At 33.7% G+C, this 24,585-nt stretch overlaps 1 protein-coding gene across 2 annotated transcripts; it reads right to left on the minus strand.

Moving 5' to 3' along the window:
* Positions 1–24,053, minus strand: LOC134533007 (muskelin). Of its 2 annotated transcripts, none has more exons than XM_063370130.1 (15): positions 23,758–24,053; positions 23,494–23,563; positions 18,908–19,050; positions 18,629–18,827; positions 17,692–17,836; positions 15,296–15,537; positions 11,199–11,312; positions 8,957–9,123; positions 8,218–8,413; positions 5,706–5,906; positions 5,259–5,338; positions 4,560–4,671; positions 2,698–2,837; positions 2,487–2,589; positions 1–1,665 (listed from the first exon to the last, which is right to left on the minus strand). In XM_063370130.1, the coding sequence occupies exons 1-15, from the start codon at positions 23,841–23,843 to the stop codon at positions 1,483–1,485; spliced, it is 2,181 nt and encodes a 726-aa protein (XP_063226200.1). In that variant the 5' UTR covers positions 23,844–24,053; the 3' UTR covers positions 1–1,482. The 2 variants fall into 2 exon arrangements, with proteins under 2 accessions (XP_063226200.1, XP_063226199.1); XM_063370129.1 differs by having other exon boundaries at positions 2–1,665; positions 17,692–17,884.
* Between the last annotated feature and the right edge of the window lie 532 nt (positions 24,054–24,585).

Consider the following 24,585-nt stretch of genomic DNA (forward strand, 5'->3'; position numbering starts at 1 on the left):
AATCGGTAACTGAATCGGTATCTGCAGATTATTGCTGTCATAATCAGTAATCGAATCGGTAATCGGTAAAGTCATATCGGTGCACCACTACTTAAAATGTTTTTTTTTTTTTTTTTTTATGTACATTTACCCCTGTCCCTTTGTTTACATTTAATTTAGTTATAATAATACCCTGTTTATGCTAAGTGTACGGAATTGGTGTACTGCCTTGCTTAACAATAAGTTATTTTATATTTTTGTTTGACTATAATTAATGTTATAGAGATGATTATGTATAAATTGTTGGGTTAATTTCTGGAATAGTTTTTACAAAATTAAACACACTAAGTTTAATGTGCAGGCTAAAGAATACAATTTTTGAAAAGAAAAAAGAAAAAGCACATTACACTAAATTATTGACTTAACAAATTTTTACACAGACTTTAGCACCGCTACTATTATGTTTTAAAATCAGAATTTTGCACCTCCTTTGGTCACCTTTATTACAGATTTGTAGTCCTTATCCAGAGCAAATAATGTGAACACCCATATTATGAACTGACCAACCACTAGTGAGGTTTCTAGGGTACTCCTGTTCACCACCACTGCTCTCTATCTTCATCGCACCCATCATCCATCTTCAATGTCCTTGATATCAACAAGATGTTGATCCCCAATTTGTTCATATGTTCTCTCATGCCCCGATGGGTACAGGCAAGGTCTTTTTTAAATTAGGGTACATCTTTTTTAGTCATGATTTCTTATAGACCACTGAAGTAATACACTACATACAACACAAATAATGTACAAAGTTTGTTCAGAATCAACTCCACAGGTTTATTTCCAACTTAATAAATAAAAAGACTGATTTCCTTGTAATATAGGATAATATACTAATATTAAAACCTACAAAATAAACTGATAGTTTACAAAGGCTGAATAATCAATATCTGTTTGACCTAAAGATAACAAAAAATTACACAAATATTACATAACAAATATATACAATGCCACACCTATAGTCTACCTAAGTTCTTAATCAGTCTTCATTAGACACTTTATTAACACCATAGTGAGGAATATTTTACACTACTTATACATAACACTGTACAATTGCTTCAAGACCATCAAAAGTACGGTGGCTGATCATTCTGGAGTGTCACAAAAACTGTACTTTGTACATACACAAAAGTTCTTAGGATTAACTTTGCAGCAATACAAGAAATCAATATAAAAAATTATGCATATGTAGTAAACACATATCCACACAAGTTCAATAATCATTAACAATGCCACATACCAGCAGGTATGCATGAAGAGTCAAGTCATGTACAATATTTACACTGCAATGTCACGAGGTCATTGTAGAGCCAATGAAGATAAAGTACTGAAGAAAACGTACACAACTACGACAATAACGTACACTTGTTTTATTCATTCCTGTGCAGAAGTGCAATTCTGACTTTGTGGTCGAGGGGGGCACACGAAGGCTTCGGTCAGAGGTCACAGCGGGATCAGATCGATGAGGTTGGCCTTGGGGTGGACCATGACGCGAGGAAAGAACGCCACCAGGTGGTCGAACAGCACAGAGCGCCGGCCGTGGCAGCCCACCGAGTCCCCAGCGCTGCACGCTGCCGCGTCGCCCCCTTCTTGCTTTTGGAACAGCACGGCAGTGAGCAGCTGGAACTGAGCATGTTCGCCTCACTCAGAAAGGATCTCTATGAAAACACACTAGTACTTCATTTACTGGAAACATATTTACTGTAAAGACTATAAATCTTGCTTACCAACAACTCAATGTCAATTACCGACTTCATACAAATAAACAAGCTATGTGAACTTTTACACTTTACAATATAGCAAATACATTAAATGTTAAAACAAAGGTTCCCACGGTCGGAAATCAAGATTTTTATGAATTTAAAAAATCTATAATATTTGTTCTACACAGAAAATACTGTCTAAAATTGTTGAAACTAACATGCAGATTAAGATGCACCATTTTGCATACAAAATTATATTTTCACAGGAAAAGAAAATACAAGTGATTGAATTGTAAAGTATTCCATCTGTAGGCTAGTCTTAATGGACGTGGAGGGCAACTTGCTTTGCGAGGAATTGAAAAGTTGCTGTCCCCTTTATGGACAGCACAGTTAATGTGCAACAGGGTGATTTCTGGCCGGGGATGAAAGGTATAATGTCTTGGAAATGTGCTAGCAGTGTGTGGTCCTCTGGGATGCCCTGTGTCCTTCAAGATAAAGTCCTTTGAAGCCCCTTGTAAACAAACTGGACAGATCACTTTCACGCATCCGTTTATTCACAATCCTAAACCCCAAGAAAAAAGAAATCAACAGATCACAGGAACAAAGTGGAATTTACTTCTGCACTACTATCATATTCACTATTACTACCAATATAACATGAAAAAAAAGTCTTATTCAATGCTAATAGAAGGAAAGATGACAATCAAATCAAGAACTCAAATAAACATTAAAATTAGTAATTACCTCTCTAGTTTGCTCTTGATCTTCATGATCAATTATCTCTGACAGCGAAGTTTGCAAGTAGTGTAATGCTGCCATGCTGTTTTTAGCTGCAAGTTCTTCAAACCTTTAACATTAAACATAGTTTCAAATTAGATTTGTTAATTTATACTGGCTTGACTGTTACCAGCCTAAGTGAACTTGTGATGGCAATTGCTTTTGATCACAGACATACCTGTGCTTCCTGATCAAGAGTTTACACCTCTGCAGGACTTGCTCTGTTGACGGACGACACAGCTGGAGCTTCCAAAAATCATCGAGGCGAAGTTTTGGTAGGCATGCTCGACCAGGATTGCCACCAAAAAGATAATGCACCTGTGAAAAAAAAATTATTTTAACGATGCCTTTTGATTGCCAGCTGTTGGATGCCTCCTAGACTGACACAGTACATAAGAAACTACAAAAAATAGGACACTGGACCCAGTGACAAGACAATAATTGACACAAATCTGCCAGTACACACAAAATATAATCTACCTGTACAAAAAATAATTAAAATGGTATTTTTAATGGATGAGATTTACCTATTAACACTCTTTTAAGTGAACAAGTGAAAATACCCAATTAAAAATATCTGATGTGAATATATTTGTGGCTTAATTCGTATTCTTCATTTTGGGAGGAAGAAAAATAATGAAATTGCAGGGTTTTTTTTCTAGTTATATTCATCATACAAATTCTAGGGTTACATGAAAGCAAAAAAAAATCCCTTTTGGCACAGATTTAAAAGTACCTATTTCTTCTGAAAATGTTTTGGAAACTTCTATAAACTAGAACATTTTAAGAACTTAATTTACCTAACATGTTTATGTTCTCCAATATTACAAAATGATAGATTAAATATTTGTTCATTTTCCAAACAGCAAAAATAATAAGACTATTTTTAACTCACTGTACCCACTATTGAATAACTTTGAACAAATTTCATAATACCTTTATGCCAAATAAAGTAATTATATAATTGTTTTAACCTTCAAACACTATTTTTCATCTCTTGCTGTAATAACGTAATTGTATAAAAATTTGCTTACACCAAGGTTAATTATAATATTAAGATGCTTTAAAATAAATTCAAATGAACTTGATATTAAGAAAGTTTAATTTTTTTTTTTAATTTCAACCCCTGTTTTTACAATAATAATTCATTTCATCAAAAATTGTTTCCGCCAAAACATTAGATGAAGTTTAGGATTCATATAATAAATTGGTTTTGATAGAAAATCTATTAAAAAAATGTAATGATCATGTCTTACTTTCAAACCCTTAAGGCAATGGTTGATTAGATAAAAAAATATTTTAACGATAGTTTTTGTCAAAGTCAATTAAATAAAAACAAGAATGGATTCAATAGGGTACCAGGTAGGTAAGTTTTATTTATTTTCTTATTCCAACCCCAGGTTTTTTCAACACCTTGCAATAATGGTTTGTATTATCAAAAATTGTTTCAGACAAAAGTTTTATATAAAAATGATAAGATTAATACATAATTTGTACAAATTCGATGTTGTGCCTACGAAGGGAGTCATGATTTCTCTTGTCCTCCAAACCTTGAATTTTCAACCCCTTGCAGATATGGTTGGTTGAATAAAAAACATTTTAATACAAAAGATTTTGGTATTACTCCTGCAAGTTATAATACGTCCAAACAGATGTGATATTTTCCATATTGTGGCAGTTACAGCAATTTTTATGTTTTTTTTTTTTTCCAACAAACCTTCCCTTTGGTCGGATATTGCCCATTAACTAACTCGACCGAGATTTTCTACTGCTAGATTTGAAGTGATTTGTGAAAAAATTGCAACAGTTATCGTGTCCAACTTTTGAGTTGACAATGGTTTTGGGGTCCACGGACCATGAAACGAAAAACTATAGTAACAGCTACAATAGATGGTATTTCTTTGAAATCTACCTAAAAGAACCTAGTTTTCGAAGGAGCAATTAAAGACTCCAAATTTTGTGAAATAATAATAGTGCCTTATAACGAATACAGTATTTCTAATTCTCAAGCTAGAACCTGTTTTGACAAGCACAGTTCACCTTTTTACACGGGTCGTAGACAAGCTGATGGGCAAATCTTGGACACGGCTCCAAATGCTGCATTTTGCTCCAGTACTGCTCTCCCGTGTTTTCGTTTCTGTAGATACATGACCTGTAACAAAACATTGACATTTTTAGTCATCTGTAAAAGCACTGGGAGAAAGTAATTTCACAACCCTAAAACAATTTTCAGGGTTGTAAATCTTTAATGCATTTTATGATGAAGGTATTCAAAAACTGATTATTAATTTTTTTTCAGCAAAGTATGAGAGTTTGGTTTGGTATTTCATGACCTCCAGGCAACCCAACAAGTGTAAACCCCTAAATCATCTCATCCTCAAATTTGTTAAATTAATTAAAAATTCTAAAATCCAATGTTTGTATCAGTTCAAAATTACCAAACAAAATGTAACATTTTTAGTTTAAACAATTTTAAACAAACCTCCCTTACTACACAAGACACAATTTTTTGGCATCTATTATTTATGTATTATTATTGCTATTACTATTATAGGTTTTGGGCTCATATATAATATTCACTGAATAATTTTTCTCTTAATCCACTACATTTATAATTTTATCTTACTTTATTTTAAACACAAAAAATAAACATTTGTACAAGGCTTAAATAAACAAAATAACATTGAATGAAAATATGTCTACCTATATAAAATAACATGAATTTTTTTTAATACATACCATTTATTCTGTGATATGTAATAAACCCAAAAAGAGTTTTGTACGTTGTCATCTCTCTTTTCTTTGTCTTTACTGAGACCCTGTAAAAAAATTTGTTTAATTTCTATACAGTATAAAATAAATAATAATTATAATGATATATTCACAAATACTACACATTCCCAATGATATTTGCCAATAAAGTTAGTGTGATTTTTTTCATTATTTAATTTTTTTTTATAATCATATTTATTTCATTTTTAATAGAGACAAAGTCAGAGTTTTGAGCAAATGCCATATTTTATAAAATTTTTTTTAAGAAAATATGCATGGCCATATTTAGGATATAAAAATTAGGTATTCTTTCACTTCATTATGGAGGAATTCAAGGTGTTAATACTGAGTGCTTAGGTAATTTTTTTGGTGAAGTCACCATATCAGAAGTGAATCAATATTGCACATACTTACAGAGAGAACATAAATCTCGTTGAGCTCAGGATCTATTGTCGCTCGCTGAGTGAATCCTGCAGCAGGGATGTTATTGGAAGGGTCTTTTTTGTTTCCCTCCGATATCTGTTCAATCTCCTGCGTATCAACGTTGTAAGTGAAGAAATCATTCAGGTACTCCTTGCATCGCTGGCCAGCAAATATGAAAAGTTTACGGCAACCCTGCAGAAAATTGTGAAATACATAGTATGAGCAACATTGCTGGGCATACAATTATACAGTCATGTGCTGTTGGTCTACAGAAACCACTCAAAAAAATATTAACACAACTTGGATTTCTGGGCATGCATGTGACCCAAAGTTTACTGTGATCAGTAAATGAAAGTACACATTTCATGACACCGAAACACACACTTGCCTGTACAAACTTATCCAAAACAATGACATAAATCTTTAAATCATACATATCATGCTTGCAAGATAACTGAAAAACTTAATTTGAGTAGTGTATATGAACATACCTCTTTCTCTATTTGTCAGACTGCACACACCAACAACAAATCAATATTTAAAAAATATTTGTCATTCCTCATTATAAAACATATATTTCATTTTCTTTGAATGGTTCTTGCAATGGCGAAGATTGATTCAAGATGTAGTTTTGGACATACACCATTGCTGGGTACACTGAATGTCATACGAAAAACCTCCAAAACAGATAAGAAAGATAAGATGCAAACACAGAAAACAAGCCAGTCGGGCAAAGTCCAAAAATTAAAAACATGGGCACTAGAGAAAACAAAAAATTATTACAGCACAGGCAGATACAGTGGGCTAAAAATGAGAAGACAGTAGCAACAAGAGCAGTACATAATGACAAAAAAGACAGAGATGCACAGACAAACCAAGCGATTTTGTCCTAGGTCATTTTTTGTCCTTATTTACTGTTCTTGTTGCTACTGTCTCGTCATTGTCAGTCAACTATATGCCTGTGCTGTAATAATTTTTTGAGTTTGTCTGATTTTGGCTTGTTTTTAGTGTGCTTGCATATTTATTAAGGTTTTCTTATGGCATGCAGGGTAATCATCAATGTAATCAGATATATTTTGGAAAAACAAAATTCTGAGAATTTGCTCTAAGCATCATTCATAACATAAAAAAATATTTTTTTTAGAGCAAAAAGAATAGTCAAACTGGCAATTCTAATATGTATTCATTTGTTTCTTTTACCTAACATACCCATAGTTTTTTTTATTTTATTTTAAATATCCCAGTAATCCAAACATTTATAAACTATATGGAATAGTACACCTGTTCATACAATTATTTTTACATTGTTTGATATTGCAGTTTTTAAGCTAAAAAACTAACTAAAGGTATATGGATGGCTCATTTCCAGAGACAATATTGATACATTTTGACACAAACTTCATACTTAATAGCTTACATTCAGTGAATTTTGTATTAAAATTATTATGAATTGATTTAAGTTTTGCTAGAATGCTGATTAATTTCATGATTTTAGTTACATTTTGGTGCTTTATGGTATATTAAGAAGCATTTTGGTGTTAAATGGTGCACTGCAATGTTTTTCAGTGTAATTTCAGTTTTATCGCAATTCACCATACAATCTTGTACTTACTCACTGCAGCTACATGGGGTGAATAATTATGTGGAAAATTGAATTCAGAGCTGTAACTATGATGAATATATTATTATTAATTTAAAAGGTTTCCAAGATATAATAATAAATTTGTATAGCAACCAAACATGAAGCGTTATGTTTCAGAAATTTTCTAATACTGCACATCCTTTAGGAAGGAAATAATCATAAGGAAGAAAGAAAACAAAAAATTCATATATTGCACTGAGAACATGACAGAATTGGAATAAGGTACACTATAATATACTAGGATAAAATTTAGTAGCTCATCATTGCATTTTTTTAAAGAGACTACCTAATAAATTACAATTTTGAAAGAAAAAACCAATCTCTTCAAAAGTCAGGACTTTAATAAAACTTTACACTGTAAAATCAAACATTGTTAAAGTTTCAAAGAGTTATATACTTGCATACATACACATACTGTACCAAAGGGCTCAATCAAAACATACATGCCTACTGTGCACAGCAAACCCAGTACATAGTTACTATGACCAAAACAAGTAATTTGTATTTAAATACTTGAAATAAATTTCTGTAAATGTTTTAAGTATAGCATGGATGTATCTTATGTTTGTAGGGTGAGGAGTTTCACTTACAAATTTACCTCAACACAAGTAGCGCTAAATAAAATACTTTTGCGAAAAGCTAAATTAAAAAAAAAAAAAATACTAATTAGTTACAATATCTTTCATGTAAAGTAACTGGGTTGAATCTGAATTCCTGAAGTGGGAGGCAAAGTGTTAAATAAATGCATTAGTACAAAACTCGCACCAAACACATGCTATAAGGCACCTCAGTGGACACAATGGGTTGTTTCAGTTTCCAAGAGAGCACGGTACACAGGGAAGCAGCCAGCAGTAAGCTCACCGGGTGGAAGAGCATGGAATGACCGACGCGGGACCGGATGGTGGGGAATCCGGGGCTGCTCGGCCAGCTGATGTCATCACAGAGCTTCGACCACGTGTTGGTGGGCACGTGGTAGGAAAACAGCCCCGAGAACACTGGCTCTGAGTTGCCAATCAGGGATATGCACCCCGCACTCGCCCGCTCGTCTATCACGATCCTGCGGAGGAGAGCAACACTGCGTAAGGCACGAGAGTCTTGTCGCAGCACCAGAGTGAGCACCCCTTGGTGCACGGCCAGTGCTCGACATACCAACAACACCCTGTTGCTACACCATACTGCATGCTTATAACAATGAGTTCATTAAAAAGGCTGTACTTGTCCCAATTTCATTCAAAAAAACGTTAACGTGTAAACAAAACTGGTTTAAAGGAAATACGGTATCAAAGTTCCGATTATGATATACACATACTGCTCTATGTACACAGACTAATAGCATTAAAACAGAGTGAAGTGCACAACTGTCGAATGCTGGATTCACATACAGGAAGCCTGGGTTCAAATCCCAGCCCATCCATCATGATATTTTATTTTAAATGGTATCGCCAAAATCACTCCAAGCAAATGCTGAGACGGTTCCTATCCTAATTTCTGATTTGTATGGTGTATGTCCTCCAAAAATCTCGTTGTTGACTACGACATAGTAGGCCACAGGTCAAGATCAACAGAAAAATAAAGCTTTTAATAAAAGCTGTAGACTTACCCAGCTTGCCTAGTCAACACCCTGCCACCAAACACGTATATCTTCCTCTGTTTGCTATCCATACACATCTGGTGGTCGAATATTAGCTGTGGTCCTCCCATCTCTCCCGTGTCCTCAGATATCAGGGTCCACGTGTTACTGTCAATGTCGTACATGTAGAAGTCACTCTGTAATATAGAGCCACATTTTTACTTTACTTTCCTTCTTTATTTTTTCTGTTTTCCAATTACATACTTTTTCCCCTGTTGAACAAGTTTTTATAATTTATATTTAAGATTTTTTGAAAGCACGTCAATTTAATTATGCCCAAAATTACTTAAACTGCAATTACTGTTAAACTAAGCATTGACTAAGAAAATTTACATCATAAAAAAATCATACTTTTGACCGCCATTAATAAAAATGATAGGTAATAGAAACATTTATCACAGTTTGAACAATTCATTTCGAAATTTCTACTAAATTTAAAACTAACTCACAAAAGAAAATTAAATTTGATAATATAAGCCAGAAAATACTATTACTTTACTTATTTCTAAATGACACAGCCCACAATTGTTTTGAAAACATCTATGTATTTGATAAAAAAACGTGTTTGTAACATATGTACTGCTTACTTGAATTTACTATTTTCTGACTGGCTGAATTGTGGCTTTATAACAAAAACTTCAAATGTATTCAATTGCACTGAGTGATAGGTTTTTTTCTGTATTTAAATATTTTTAATTTATTGCTTTGTTTATCAGTACTGTTATTAATTAAGTCAAATCTAAACATTATTGAACAAAAGATAAAGAATTTTCTCATTGGTTAGAAGAAATTTGATATTTTTTTCAGTTCATCCTTTTCACTATATTTTTACACATGAAAATTTCTCTTTATCAGTTCTGTTTTCCAATTAAAACTGCAAGAGTTTATGTGATTTCTGCCATGTACTATTTGTATTTTTCAGTAACAAGAAAAGACAATTAACTAACAAACCGCTGTCTCTCCACAATACACATACAACTGACAAAAAAAAAAAACACAAGTTTGCAAAACTGCTGTTAGTTGGCAATGCTGCTCAACATTCTGCTGTGAGAAGTAGTGTTATTTATTCAAGAATTTTTTGCATGGCATGTGTTGCAGAAAAAATCTTTTTTAAACATTCTACATGAACAGAGTATCAATTCAAACCACCTGAAGATACTCTCTTCTTCAGTAAACAAAACAATGTTTATGAACATAGAGTTACATTTGAGGGGTCTAGAGTTCCAAATAGGTAGCCCAATAAACTAAATTTACGTCTATTTATTTACCAATATTAAACCCTTATCTTCAAAAAGAAAGACTAATGTCTTAACACACAACCTGATTACATCACTAAATACACTTTTAAATAGAACTTCACTGGACTGACTTGATCTTTGGTCTCTCTTTATTCCCTGTCCTCATTCTACCGGTCAATCCTTCACTCACCGCTACGGCACAACATTATCACGAAGCCGTCCTTACTCGACGAACCGTTCCCCAACTCGCTCACTGATCACCCTTGCTGGTATCGTTACCAAAGAGGCTCTCGAGACTCTCTCAGACTCTCTCGCTGGCTGTAACTGCTAATATTCTCGCTCGTATCACTGTTATAGCTCCCACAGAAGCTGGTATTGCTACCAACAAAACTCTCTCCACTCGTCGGCCGACCAACTTATATACCTGCGAAGAGGTGGCTTGTGAATGTTCTTGCAGCCTTCAGATTCTTGCAAAATGTACCCCACCCTCACCCAGTACCAGCTTCCAGCCCCACTACTACGCAGAATTCCCTCAATGAGACATGGCAGTGCCATGTGCGACACCTGTGCAAAAGTAGTGGCACAACATCACAGAAGAGCCAGTGTGCCGTGGCACGAGCTATCACTAGGTGCTGTATCTCCAAGATGTCTGCATCAGATGGCCGGACAAAGAAACTGATCACTTTCCACGCACTTGGACCTCACGCCTCCCTTCCAACAAGCCAAGCACCTTCCTCTTGTAACAATATGTATTTTGATTACATATTAGCTCTATTCTATCTCTACCACATTAACTTTAAAAGAAAGAATCAGTAAACACTAATCTTTGCCATGCTCTTTCTCCTAGTATCATTGCTACAACTCATTGGCTTGCATGATCAAGATAAATTACTAGCCAAATGCTACCATCATTACACAATATGTAGTTAAAAATTGCAGGTAAATAGCTAATTGCACATCCCTGCCAATCCCACCTTGATGTTGTCCAGCGTCCTGTAAAGCGTGTCAAGGTACCTTCCCAACGTGAAGATCTGCCGGCGCTCAGGGTCAATACAGATCTTGTGACAGGATCGGGCACTTGGGCCTCCCTGGAAACATCCACAATCATTACATGTTAAGTTGATGTCAAACTGAAAGTTCGAAAACACAACTATAGTCACAATACAAGAACTGTTCATCAGCCAAGGATATATGTGTGATGAGCACTAACATACACAGTATGTAAGAGTTCAAACTTAAATCATGAATTCCAATGACTATTTATAGTTCACACACTTAAACACACAAAGCGTTTTAGAGTATTATAACTTTTGTTAACTTAAACTTTTTGTTTTTTTATTAGGACCAAACATTTTCTTATCTGTACTCAAACACATGCTCTTACATTTTTGACACACTTTGTTACAAATAAAAAGGAGCCAACTACAATTTATTTTTCTGGAGTGGTTACGAAGTACACTGTCTCAATTTTTTTCAGTGTTATCGAAGATCTTGTTTTAGTTAAAAAATACTGTGTGGCATTTTTCCACCCAGTACGATACTTAAGACTGTATGCATATGTCACTCTGTACACTTTACACACTGTATGTACAACTATCTGTGTACGGTACTTCAAAAATTATGTTTTCTGGAATTATTCAGTGTGTACTGCAAAGATCATAAGTGTACACATGTATCACATGTAGGGAAATATACATAAAAATTATAATCAATTTTAAATGTTTTAGAGAACTAGCATATAGGCTGTAGACTACTAGTTGCAACACGATAGTCATACTTATGTAAAGGTCTCAATGAACACAATCTTTAACTCAAAATTATTATTATTGCCATTATTATAATCTCTTTGAAATGGAAGTTACAACGATTCATAAATTGTGCATTTAGTAATACAAACTATGCTCAAGGATACTGATACTGAAGTTCTTGGTAATTAATTGGAGACATGCTGGGCACACATGTTAACTTAGTCAAGTTTAAGCAGTTAAAGATATTCCAAGGAAATGTATATATTTTGCTCCTGCTAGATAGTTTCAGGGGTTGTATGAGAAACTTTAAAACAAGACATTGAGTTGAATATCCGTTTAAGTCAAGTATGATTTTATTGCGAAATATGTTATTTACGTAATAATCATAATCCACAAATAATTATAAGTTCGTCACAATTTTCCAATTACTGATTGTCATTACTTTGGTGAGGACATAATTTAAACAATATCTTATTCGTTGAAACAGTTTGTCTCTTATTGGCAATGGTACTTAGTGGTTGTGACTTACTGCGTACATTTCCCGTATAAATTGTCACTCCTATGAACAATACTTTGTAGTATTACCGAAACTATTTACTTACATACTCTATTTCAAGTGTTTAGCACCACAAAATGACTGGATGTTAAGCTGTATAGCTAACACTTTAAGATTTGTTGTAAAACTTCTTTGACATCATCAAGCTAGGGATGCCATTAGAAGAAGGATGGTTAATTCAAATAGTTTGAAACTTCTTTAAATTTGAAATACTGGATGCTAATTGGTGTTCTGCTGAGATAACGACTCATCGCCTGACACGGCAGATACACAACATGGATGTCAACAATTGCATGAAAATGCCAAAACATCTTTAAAATAAAATAAAATCTCACTAAGATAGTTTTACACAACAGATACACAACACAGATGTCAACAATAGCATGAAAATACCAAAATATCTTTAAAGCTAAATATATAAAAAATAAATGCCTTGCAGTGCACGAGTTAAGTAAAAATGATATAGTTTGTTAATTGAAGAATTATCCTTTATATTATATTAGAACATACAGAAGAAAAAACTTCAGCAATATTACAAAAACATAAATTTTAATTATGAAAATTTACTTATACATGGTGGCCACTCACAGTCACCAAAAATATTCCCTGATTTTTCCCTGATTTCCATGATTAAAAATTCTAAATTTCCCTGATATTTACAATTACAAAAAAACATACTTTTGATGAAATAATATAATATTATAAAAAGAGATTACTCACATTTTAGCACCCTGCTGTATTTTCTTCATTATATACATACGGAAGTTCGTTAAATAACATAATACATTTTAAATATGTAGCTTTACATTATAGCGTCCCTCTCAATGAATTGCAGTCTGAGTTTTGTTTTATGTCTAGAGACCGGAAAAATTTGTGAATTCATTTTGCGATTGGCTAAAATACAAATAGTTATACCTCAGTGCTACCTCTGTTATTGGTTCGCAACGCACCTGGATGACTCTGGGTCAATGAGAAACACCCGACCAAAGCTTTATCGAATCTCAGGCTGCTACGTTGGGACGTCTCACAAGACAGCAGCCAATGAGTGGGTGGCATTTGACCGAGAGTACGCAGAACTATGGAGTTCATCCTACAGGTCATTGAACCCGCGAATTTTTCCTGTCCCTAGTAATGGGGTATTTCAGTGGCGAGCGCTCAAACATTTTTTCACACAGCTTTTGATAACTGTTCTTACATTCATTTTTGAAGTGTAACATTTCTAGTTGTGAAATATTCTTAGTCTTAGTACTCTCAACAAGGGATAACAGTACAGTGCAAATTTTACCTTGTGTTTGATTTAAAAATGAAACAACTAATGGCTAAATCTTCACTGCATTAAAATCAGTACTCCTATCTGTAGCTAAAGCAAATGATCCACTTAATAAAGATTCAACAGTTTCAATTTAGTTTCACCAGCCATGTACTCCACTCAGGCAGATGTTTTTGTTCTCGCACAGCTGTATTTCTGTACAATTTTTGAGTCCGGAAACATAGCTCTATACAAATTACCCGAATGATCGGCTACTGCTATCGGTAAATTGTGTTCTACCAAAAAACTTGTAAACAATAACTCTGCGTTTGTTACTTTTGTTTCTTCAAATGTGGCGAAAAACGACAATATAGATTTATTGCTCGTCACGGCTTTAAAATGTTCTGCATGTTTCTTTGATTCAATATGCCGTCTACAGTCATCCCTTCCACCATGTGCAATCGAAAAGTCACACGAGCATACATTACAAAACGCGTGGCGTTCCAAAACATTAGAAGATGACAAGCATGGCCATTCTTTTGAATAGTTTGGTCAAAAGTTCTGAAGAATAACGTTCTTTTTTTTTTTTTTTGCCCCAGATACACATTGTTCTGTCACACGCTTAATTTCTACAACCGGCACTGAAGAACACACACAACACTATCGAACATAAAAAGGTTTCACGTCTGTAGACATGACAAAAACACTTTGATGAAAAAAGTGGCTTTCAAGAAAGTAATTAACACAACACAGGTTAGCCAAAGTACCGTACAAAAATTATTGTGATGTAAGAAGCTAACAAACGAAAAGTCCGAGAATATGTACTAGTTGTATCGTACTACGGACGTAATACCGTACCATTTTATTACAAAACACAAGAATTAATCTACTTATTTCGACAGTACATGCGCACATTTATTAGTTCCGTTATCTGCGCAACTACGTGATGTATTCGAACTGCGTTCACGAAACACGCACACCAGAAACGGAATTTTTTTCCGTTACCCAGCAGCACAAAGCCTCGTTTCCGTAATAAACCAGCGATGTTCCGTAATTCCGTAATTGTGTTAAATCCGTAATAATTACGGAAAATCCGTGATAGTTGGCAGCTCTGCGGAAATATATATGACACAAAAAATTCCCGGTTATTAAAAAATTTCCTGACATTTCCCTGATAATTCCCGATCAACGTGATTTCCCTGATAAATCCCGGTTTTCCCGGTGAGTGGCCACCCTGTTATACAAACAATTTATCCACTACTGGAAATCAGTAAAAAAAAGTCCTAGTACATTAATATTATTAATACACTTACATTTAGACTGCAATTAGCTGATAACCCCTGAATCAAAGGCTTTTCAGTTTTCATGACTCAAGAAAAGTTTTGTATCACGTTTGAAGCCAATTTCTTGGCAAGTGGCACTGAATATTTAAAACAACTTCAATCCGATTCACTTAGTAGAAGCTTCGCACAGGCGTGTAGTACCTCACACGTAAGGCACGGTGAACAAACCACGTACCTCTGCCTCTGTGTCCTTGGTAATGAGCGTCCACTTGCAAGTGGCCACATTGTACGTCCACAAGTCGCTCAGGTCCTGGTTGCCGTCCCAGCCACCGAACAAGTAGATGGTCTCTGTGTACGGGTCGATGCACATCTGGTGGCCGCCTCTCATTCCCGGTTGCACGTCCGAGTCTCTGCACTGGATCGGCCGCCACACTGGCTGGTAATCCTGTCCTCCGATGAACTCGTTGAAGAAACCACCTGCGGACAGTCGGTCACATGCATCAGCGGTGGCCAGTCCTTGAAATGTGAGAACAGTAATTTCAAAATTAATGTATCTTGTGTTGTCTTTTTTACATTTAAAAAAAAAAAAAAGACACCTAGCTGGGCATTAACTCAGTAAAATCACATATGTACAGCATTTGAAAAATATAATTACAAATCAAAAATTTTGTAAAAAAAAAAAAAAAAATGTGTTATATTGTTTTATTTAAATTTATTTAGCAATCACATAGTGATTTCCTGTTAGTGTGGCAGGCTAGTACCGAAGCCTTGAGGCAGACCTTCTTAACGCTCCTGGTTGAAGCACCAACTTTAATACAAGGGGTTCTAGGATCAGATCCCAGGTAAAGAATGAATGTGTGTGGTATTTATTTAATTTATTTATTATTGATTGATTTGTAACATGCCTGCCAACAGTATAAATACACAAACTGAATAAACAGGATATTTGTACAGGACATCATACATGAGGTGGGCACTGCATACAGGATAGGCACCACATACCGATAGCCACTAAAACATGTAGGTGCTAAACACAATGAAGCACCACCAACATGCAGACACCACCCCATAGGCAGGCACCAATTTTTAAGGGACAATACAACAATACAACACAAAGACAAGGTGACAACAAAGATACACAAAAAACCATTAACACATATTAACAAAAAAAAAATAATTGATTACTTAAGACCTCAACTAGTAGAAGCAACTAAAATAAAGAAGAGACTATTATAAATACAAACTAGTAAAGAACTAAACATAAGACTGATATGGATTATTACAAAGTGTGATTCAACTTACTACAACTGAGTAGTACTGTGTCAGAAGTCAAGAAAAGGAATATAGTTAGGTATCTTGTTCGTTGAAACTGATAATTATTCTAAAAAAAAGAATATAATTTTTGTTTTTTAACATATACAGTAAAGAGTAAAGACATAAATATTTCAGAAAAAGAAATACAGCTTTTAAATGACCTGAAAAATCTGGTTTGTTCAATTCATAGTTCACACACATCTTCTAATTGTACCTTACCCAATATTGCACCCACCATCAGCTGCACTTCAATTCATCTGTTCATAGCCAAGTGTGTACTAAAATGTATAAACTTATTTATAACACTTTTGTACTAGATATTTTCTCTTAAGGGAAATGTTTGAGTGATGCTACAGTTGCTTTCTTAACAGGATATATTTGACAATAAAATGTGTGAACACTCACTTCTAATGACGACACTATCCATATTTTCAGTTTTCACAAATAATTATGGATTCTTTTTTTTTTTGCCACTTTTCATATTACTGTTATGTTTTGTGGTTTTGCCATAATTTTTTATGTCTTTTTTTCGCTGTATGCAATGTTTATATCACAACGACAAACCATACAGAAAGTATACGTATTACCTTTATAATATCTGGAAACTTTTGCACATACACGATTCTGAATGCCTGAAAGCAAGCTTGGTTTTTCCGCTCATATAGTAAACATTAATACATTCATACTGATGCCACAAATGTAATCGCAATATACTCATCACTAAATAATTATTCACTTAGCACTAAGCATTAAGTATTATGCAATCTAAATAAAACAATGAATTCTATAACTTAAAAATTTCCATCCAAACAACAACACTGCCATTTTGTACACTAATTCACTCAAAGATTTTAGACAAATACAAATGCGCAACAGCCAGAGCCCAAAATAAGTAAAATAAAACAATGAAACTATGTCTTAATTGGCTTGTACCAGCAGCCAATGGAGAAACAGATGACACAGGTTAATTTTTTTTTGTTTGTCATTGTTATCCCGTATCTGATAAGATACCAAACTCTTTCAAATTTATTTTAATAATGTAAAAACGTCAGAAAGCCAGTAAAATAACAGCCATGGCCTTACAATCGTACAATAACACAATTTTCTATATTTTATGGGTAAATCATACAAGTTGGCAAGCATGCTACTGACTCACGACCATTACCGACTACGGCCGCTAAAATTTCAAGTTTAATCTGTAAGCTTCCTTGATTAGCCAAACAGCATAAAACAGAGAATGCTAATAAAAGCCAGTGGCGGGCCTGCTGGCCGCTGGTAAACACACACATACATTAGAGCCCACGAAAGATGACTCACCGGCTCCACACTGCTCCACATACTTCTCGGCACCTTCGTAATCACCGTCATTCACCAACAGGTTGTGCAGTTTGGTGAGGAGCGGATCTTCCAGCATTATGTCTGTGCGCTGCTGCAGAGCATCGAACACGTCGCCGTAGTCAAGCTGGCGGAAAAACTTCAAACACAATCGTATCGCTTCTCTTTTCCTGTACTGAAATGTGTACAAATGAATCATTAAAAAAAAATCTATCCTAGGTCAGTGCTTAAGTTAACATGTTTCTCTCTCTTCACATCTTGACAGGAAATGTTTTATCACACGTAATATCCTTGAAAGCAAATGACGAAAAAAAAATTGTTTGTTTTAGCAAAAAATTATAATTTATTTATAAAGTTAAATTAAATATTCTAAAATAAAACAGTGTTATTCCGTTGGAAAACACACTTTTATATAATAACAGTATATGAACAAAAAACATGCACACTACGAACATCAATTTTATTGTGAACCTACAAAGACTACATACTAAGTCTTCAAATCTATTCTTAGTGATTGCAATAAATATTCAGAAAAGAATTTTTGGTACTGATGATTTTTAAAAGAATTTTCTTGAAGAATGCAGGCCCTAAATAATTTTCTAGTTTACTTCAATTTATTCCTACCCTGTGAGACAAATAATGAATTGTTCAGGAATCCCTGTTTCCGGGGTTGCAAACTGCAGAATAGTAATTGGTTGAAAATCACATGAGCCCCACCTCATTATTGCCAACTTCACACACTTCACTGTTGAAGTAACATAGGTTCAAGTTACTCTTTCTATTCACATGATCTGCTTTTGGACGATGTACAAAGTAAAACAATTATGCCAAACTACCATTCTGCTGTTAAGTTCAAAACAAATATTTCCTTGCTAAAATTTTTTTAACTATTGTCTTTAAAGAACTGTGCAATACTTACAGTGTGCACCCTCTCGATGCAAGGCTTCACAAATTCCCAATCATCAATTCCTGTTAATTCCACGAACCAAATACTGAAATTGAAACTGGGCCCCCAAGCCTGCAACGGCACTATCTTTATGTAGCGGCACGGGAACGGACTATTAGCGATGATGTGTCGCAACGGAAAAGTCTCTGGAATACTGTCATTCTTCAAGCCACTGCAACACAAATATAGGATTAACAATATTTAAAATAGAATTATTCATTATTACAATCATTCAGTGATCATAATACCCACCTGTCTAAGAGTTCAACCATGTTTTCCTCTTGCAATCCTCCGTACACTTTAAATTTCTTAAGGTTGCAAACGTGAGTCTTCTCATACTTCCCAAAGGTGATGGTTTCAACTATGGAATGCTTATGTAGTTTGAGAGTGAGGAACTGGAATATAGGAGCACACACATTGTTCATGACTTTAATAAGAAAGCAATGATGGCTGCATATTTGGAAAAATACATTTGTTATAATCAGTAAACATTAATGATTTTTTGTTAAAAAAAATATATATAATTTTTTGAAAAAAATGAGAAACATTTAACCATGTGGTTGAAATGATTGCTTGGTCCATGATTAAAATCACCTTGAAGGTGATGAAAACAATTAAAGTGACTTGCATGAATAGAGCCAAATGCCATAAGCCTTGATCAGAAGTAAACAGTTTTAATTAACTATTTTCTGAAACAGATCAATGAAATTGAAATCCAAGGAACATAGCTGTATTCAAAAGCAAAATGGTGCCATGTTAGATTGCAAACGCTTTCATCAGATGGTCGGTGGAATAATATTGTTAGACGTTTGACAAAGCAAAATGTTCAATTAAATGTTAACTAAACACACAATTACTTAATTTTTGAAAACAAATAAAAAAATAGAATTATTAATGTTCGCAGGCCATTGTCTGAAGTAGCTTGGCTTCTGGGTTGTGGCCGTGTCCTTAGGGAATAATAACGGCTACAACCCAGAAGTCAAGCTACTTCAAGTTAGAATTATGTTCTTTTCCATTGAGGTGACTAGAAGAATTTTATATACGTACTACTACTAAAACCAGGAAACAGTTAACAAGATAATTGTTCAATAAATTAAACATGATATACCGTAGCTAACACTAGAAGTTATCAACTACAGGAACATAAACTATCAAATCACACCAAAAAAAATTTTTTAACAGCACTGCTATATAGCTTCATAGAAAAATCAAAAAGTTAATGGGAGATGCTAATTTTTGCATTTTTGACATGTGCAAGATTGCACTTAATACTGTGCCGTGCATTGACAATGGTCATAACTACAGTGAAAAAGTTACAATAAAGAACAACTAGTAGGACATTGTAAGATGTTAAAATCATTTAACAAGGAGACATCAGAAGCTTATTACATGGATCTAAACTTCACGTTATTGAAATATTTGATTTTAAAATGTCAGTTTTAGGAAATTTTAAATTAAGATTACCTAGAAAATCATCATGGGAACAACCGTATCCTAAATATGTCATGCTTCTAATTTCATATTGGTAAAGGCTACATACATATAACAGTCTTCATGAATCTTTTCGAGAAAACTTAGAAATACTATTATATTGTCTCAGAAATTACCTATAACGTTAATCTAGACTTAAACTGGTACTAACAATTATAACAAGTTACTCTTTCTCCTAGGGAGTAAATCTCCCTAAAGGGACTTAAAACTCACTATTTAAATGTGACACACAACTTTTCTCTCAAGAATTTGTTCCTAGGATTCCTGGTCTCTCCCGCCCAATGAGTCTAACTACGTCAATGTTAATTTGAAATTCCACGTAATTTCTACTTCCCCAACTTTTTATCACTGGCCACTCCATACGAGTAAGCTTCAACAAACTTTAATGTGTACATAATTTGGAAATTTGTATTTTCAAATAGTATTAATCTCATGCTTGATAATCCTATAAAAGAAAATTTGTACCTGCAAATGATTATATCTCACATTAGTCTTTTTTTATACAATTATTAGTCAATATAGCCTTACATTAGCACCAATTAAATTTAAGTGATTGTCAACTTAAGTCAAGAGGACAAGTAATCGTTGCCAATTATACTAACTTGTAGGAATTAACTAGTCACATAGCTGAAATTAATAAAATAATACTCTTTACTTGTTACTACATATATATGTTTATCAACCTATGTTTAAACATTCTTATATATTGTTTATGAATAGTTTACTGTAGGAGAGCCACTAAAAAAAAATGCATACACCCGAAAATGGATTTAATTTAATTTCTTGTTTAATTTTCTAATCATTTGGTGTAGGTATATTCTGATATTTCAAGAATTTCACATGTAATTAACTATTTTATCTTTGTGCAGTAATAAGTGTGCCGCCATGCGCGAGTTCGTACTGTGCTTGCAAACAGCTTGCCTCAATTACGACAGGGACCTTAATTTCAGAACCTCTATCAAGTATCAAGTGACGTAACAAATCACTATTTTTCTAGTTTTTAATGGATATCATCCCACAACTGCAGCAAATAATCTTGTTTATTTTTCATCTCTGTAGTTTATATTATTTCATTATTTGATTATTTTTTATGGTAAGTAATACTGACGTGTTTGAAGTAGAACTGTTAGATCTATACCATCAATTTAATATTGAAGTAGAATATCAGACTATTCTAAAATCTTTTGATGCTTGGGAAAGATATTGTGGTAGGCCTTAGTGTGTTTAAAGTGATTTTATTAAGCATACATTGTGTGAATTTGAAATCTGGGTGATATTACTTATTTATTTAAATATTTCACTGAATTAAGGTGCAAAACAAACTATTTTTATGAACATTATTAATGTCTGCACTACCAATGCTAAGTGTTGATATTGACTATGAAAAATTGATTTTTTAAAGAGGTTTTTTTATTGTTGATAGTTATTTATAATTTTCCCAAGAAAGTATGTATTTGTTGTAATTTTTTTGAGAATACAGTGTAAATTCTATATAACCACACTTAACGGACTGAGCATTTTTCGGCGTTATAGAGAGTGGTCGTTAAATGGTGAGAAAAAATATGTAATTTTACTATTCTATAATAATATGTATTTACTAATATAGGACACATTTTACACACGAACATTAAAATTCATACAAATAACAACACTTATTGTATATAGTCTGTTATCTTCGTCTGATGTTTTTGCTCCAGTATTTTAATCTTGATTATATAAAAAGAATTTTTCTAATAGTTTTGCTGCATCAAGTTCTTAATAAAACTTTTTCGTCAATACACAAAAATTTTTGTTTACTTGCCATGGTTAAAGTTCAAAAGTCTGTAAGCAACTGTGAAAATGATAACGTCTAACAACTTAACAAAAAAGAGACAAAATTTCTTAGAATCTCCGGTACATCAGTCAAAGTAAACACGTGCTAGATAATACAACAACAAAACAGCAAACAAATGAACGTACACACAGCTGCAGTTCTTATCAACTTTGGCAACTTAGAAAGTACTGCTTAATGATTTATAATGCTGTATTGTTGTTAAATAGAGTGAGTGTGACACTATATAGAGTGTATTATTGTATAGAAAACAAGAGTATCCAATTAAAGTAAAGAAATTTTGACGTTTTAAGGAGTTTGACGTTAAATCGAGTAACGTTATAAAGAGTTTACACTGTATTAGGTTTTTGCTCTTAAAGGTGATTACAACTAAAGTGAAAGGTTGGTTAAGTTAGATCAGCAACATTAAATACTGTACTCTTACATCATGAAAATGTATAAATTCTTGCAAAATAATGTTTTATATTCCAACTGTATTCTGGAAAACTCTGTAGTTGTGAAGGGGCTTCGAATTCAAAAATTATGTGGTTAAGCACACTTCAAATGAGTAAATAATAATGGCAAATTATTTAAATCAAAATCATTTTAATCTTATATTAATTTATATATCTCTCACTTCAATATGTTCTCATTTTTAATGCTTTATACCCTACAATTTCCCAGTATGTCAAGTGACATTAGTAGCACTAAAGATCCAGTTTTTTTTATATATATAAAAGAAAAAGCCACTATTGTCAACAAATAATCATCAGTTCAGTTCCATGCATATTTGAAGTAGCATTCTTTCCAGAAATGCTGTTTACATAATAGATGCATCCAATGACAGTTAGCTTTCTTTCAGTAGTAGTGCTGTCTTTCTTTATACTAATACAGTTACAAAAAATTGCCACAGCTTTTAGATAAGACTAGCTGCAGTACCCGGCGTTGCCCGGGCTGAACATCGGGTGATATATTGTTCGCGAGTTAAAGAAAAATTGATAGCACTATATGACAGTGTGGTGAGCATAGAGAAATGACACACAATTACTGTTTGTATGTCTACGACCTATGATTTTCCCATGGCGACTGGTCGGATATTTTATAAGTTGATGCGCTGCAGCACCATCTAGCAGAGAGTTACAAAAAAATAAATAGCATAAAAACTTTCTCCAGGAAAAACACTTCTATGTGCCAACTTTCACGACGATCAATCAAACGTGTCAGAGTTTACCGACGTCATACATGCATACATACCAACATCCAAATATATATATATAGCAAAGATTTTATTCAAATAAAATTATGCTCAAAGCTTCGTGACACTTTCAGCAAAGCAATAATAAAACCACTTCTTACACAGAGAGCACGCAGGATTTTAATTCAAAAAGGGGGGGGGGGGGGGAGGGGAGACAGATATAGAACCACCTTGCCAGCTGTAGGCTTTCAAATTCTTTCCTTATGTTGGTGGGAATATATATATTTGCCTCCTTCCCCCCGACAAACCACCTTTTTGACTACGTTCGGCACTGCTTCTTACCTGGGGCGGTGTGCTTGAATCTGACGACCATCGAGACGACTGATCAATTGGTTTATCTTCCTGTATATTACTGCAAACAAAATTCCAATCTGTATTTAAGAAACAATTAACTTGAATTGTCAAACAATTTATGATAGAACGTGCATGATCTTAAAGAACAAGTAAATAAACATTAGAGGTTATAAATCATTACATAAAAAATTCAAAGAAACTGCCATTTTTTGGAACCTATTTTCACCTAAACATAATTTGTTTGTTACTTACTCAGGTGCGTATGTTGGTGAATAACTAGAATATTTATGAATGGTATATTCCAAATTTCTTCTGCTTACTTCACTAATAGCCGCCATGTTCTATAAACAAAACGTCAAAATCAAGAAATTTCTCTAAAATATCTTTAGAATTACACTACATTTGAGCAAAGTGTAGACAACTGGTAAGTTATTAGTGAAACTTTAATTGTTTAACGCTTATGTTTATACATGTTATATTAAATGTTTTAAAAATAGAAATTTATTAATTTTATTCTGTTAGTTTTAAAGTTGGCATCAAAGCTGTGCAAAGAGCGTTAAACTTTTGACAATGTGCTTATTTCTATGTTTTTATTAATCCATTAAGCATTAAACGAATTTCCAGTATGTATACAAGTACGGACATTAAAATACCACTGATTTTGTATTAAGCTTGTTTCAAAGCTTCAAGTTTGCTGCAAATTTTAAATCTAATTAAAGTTACTCATGACAAATTTAGTTAGGTACGTACTTCATTGAAGTTTAATGTAAGCTTGCGAATGCAAATTTGTGACATGATTAACAAAGAAATATAAGCTTAAAACAAACTAGAACCAAGCTTGATATTACAAGATTGTACATTTTTAATTCAAGTTCTTAGGCAAACTTGATGATTTTAAATACTCGTGACAGAGAACGGTGGTCCCATCACCGCAGTGGTGGAAACCATAGCACAACTTTTATGGCTGGGTGACTGTTTTACTATTTCCTTCTTTCAGTCCTGGAAGAGAGAATGAGATTTCCCACAAGTGAAAAATTCCCAAATGGGCCGGAAGGGTCTAACCACTGAGCCAGCATTTGC

Source organism: Bacillus rossius, chromosome 6, assembly GCF_032445375.1.
Source record: "Bacillus rossius redtenbacheri isolate Brsri chromosome 6, Brsri_v3, whole genome shotgun sequence".
NCBI lineage: Eukaryota > Metazoa > Arthropoda > Insecta > Phasmatodea > Bacillidae > Bacillus > Bacillus rossius.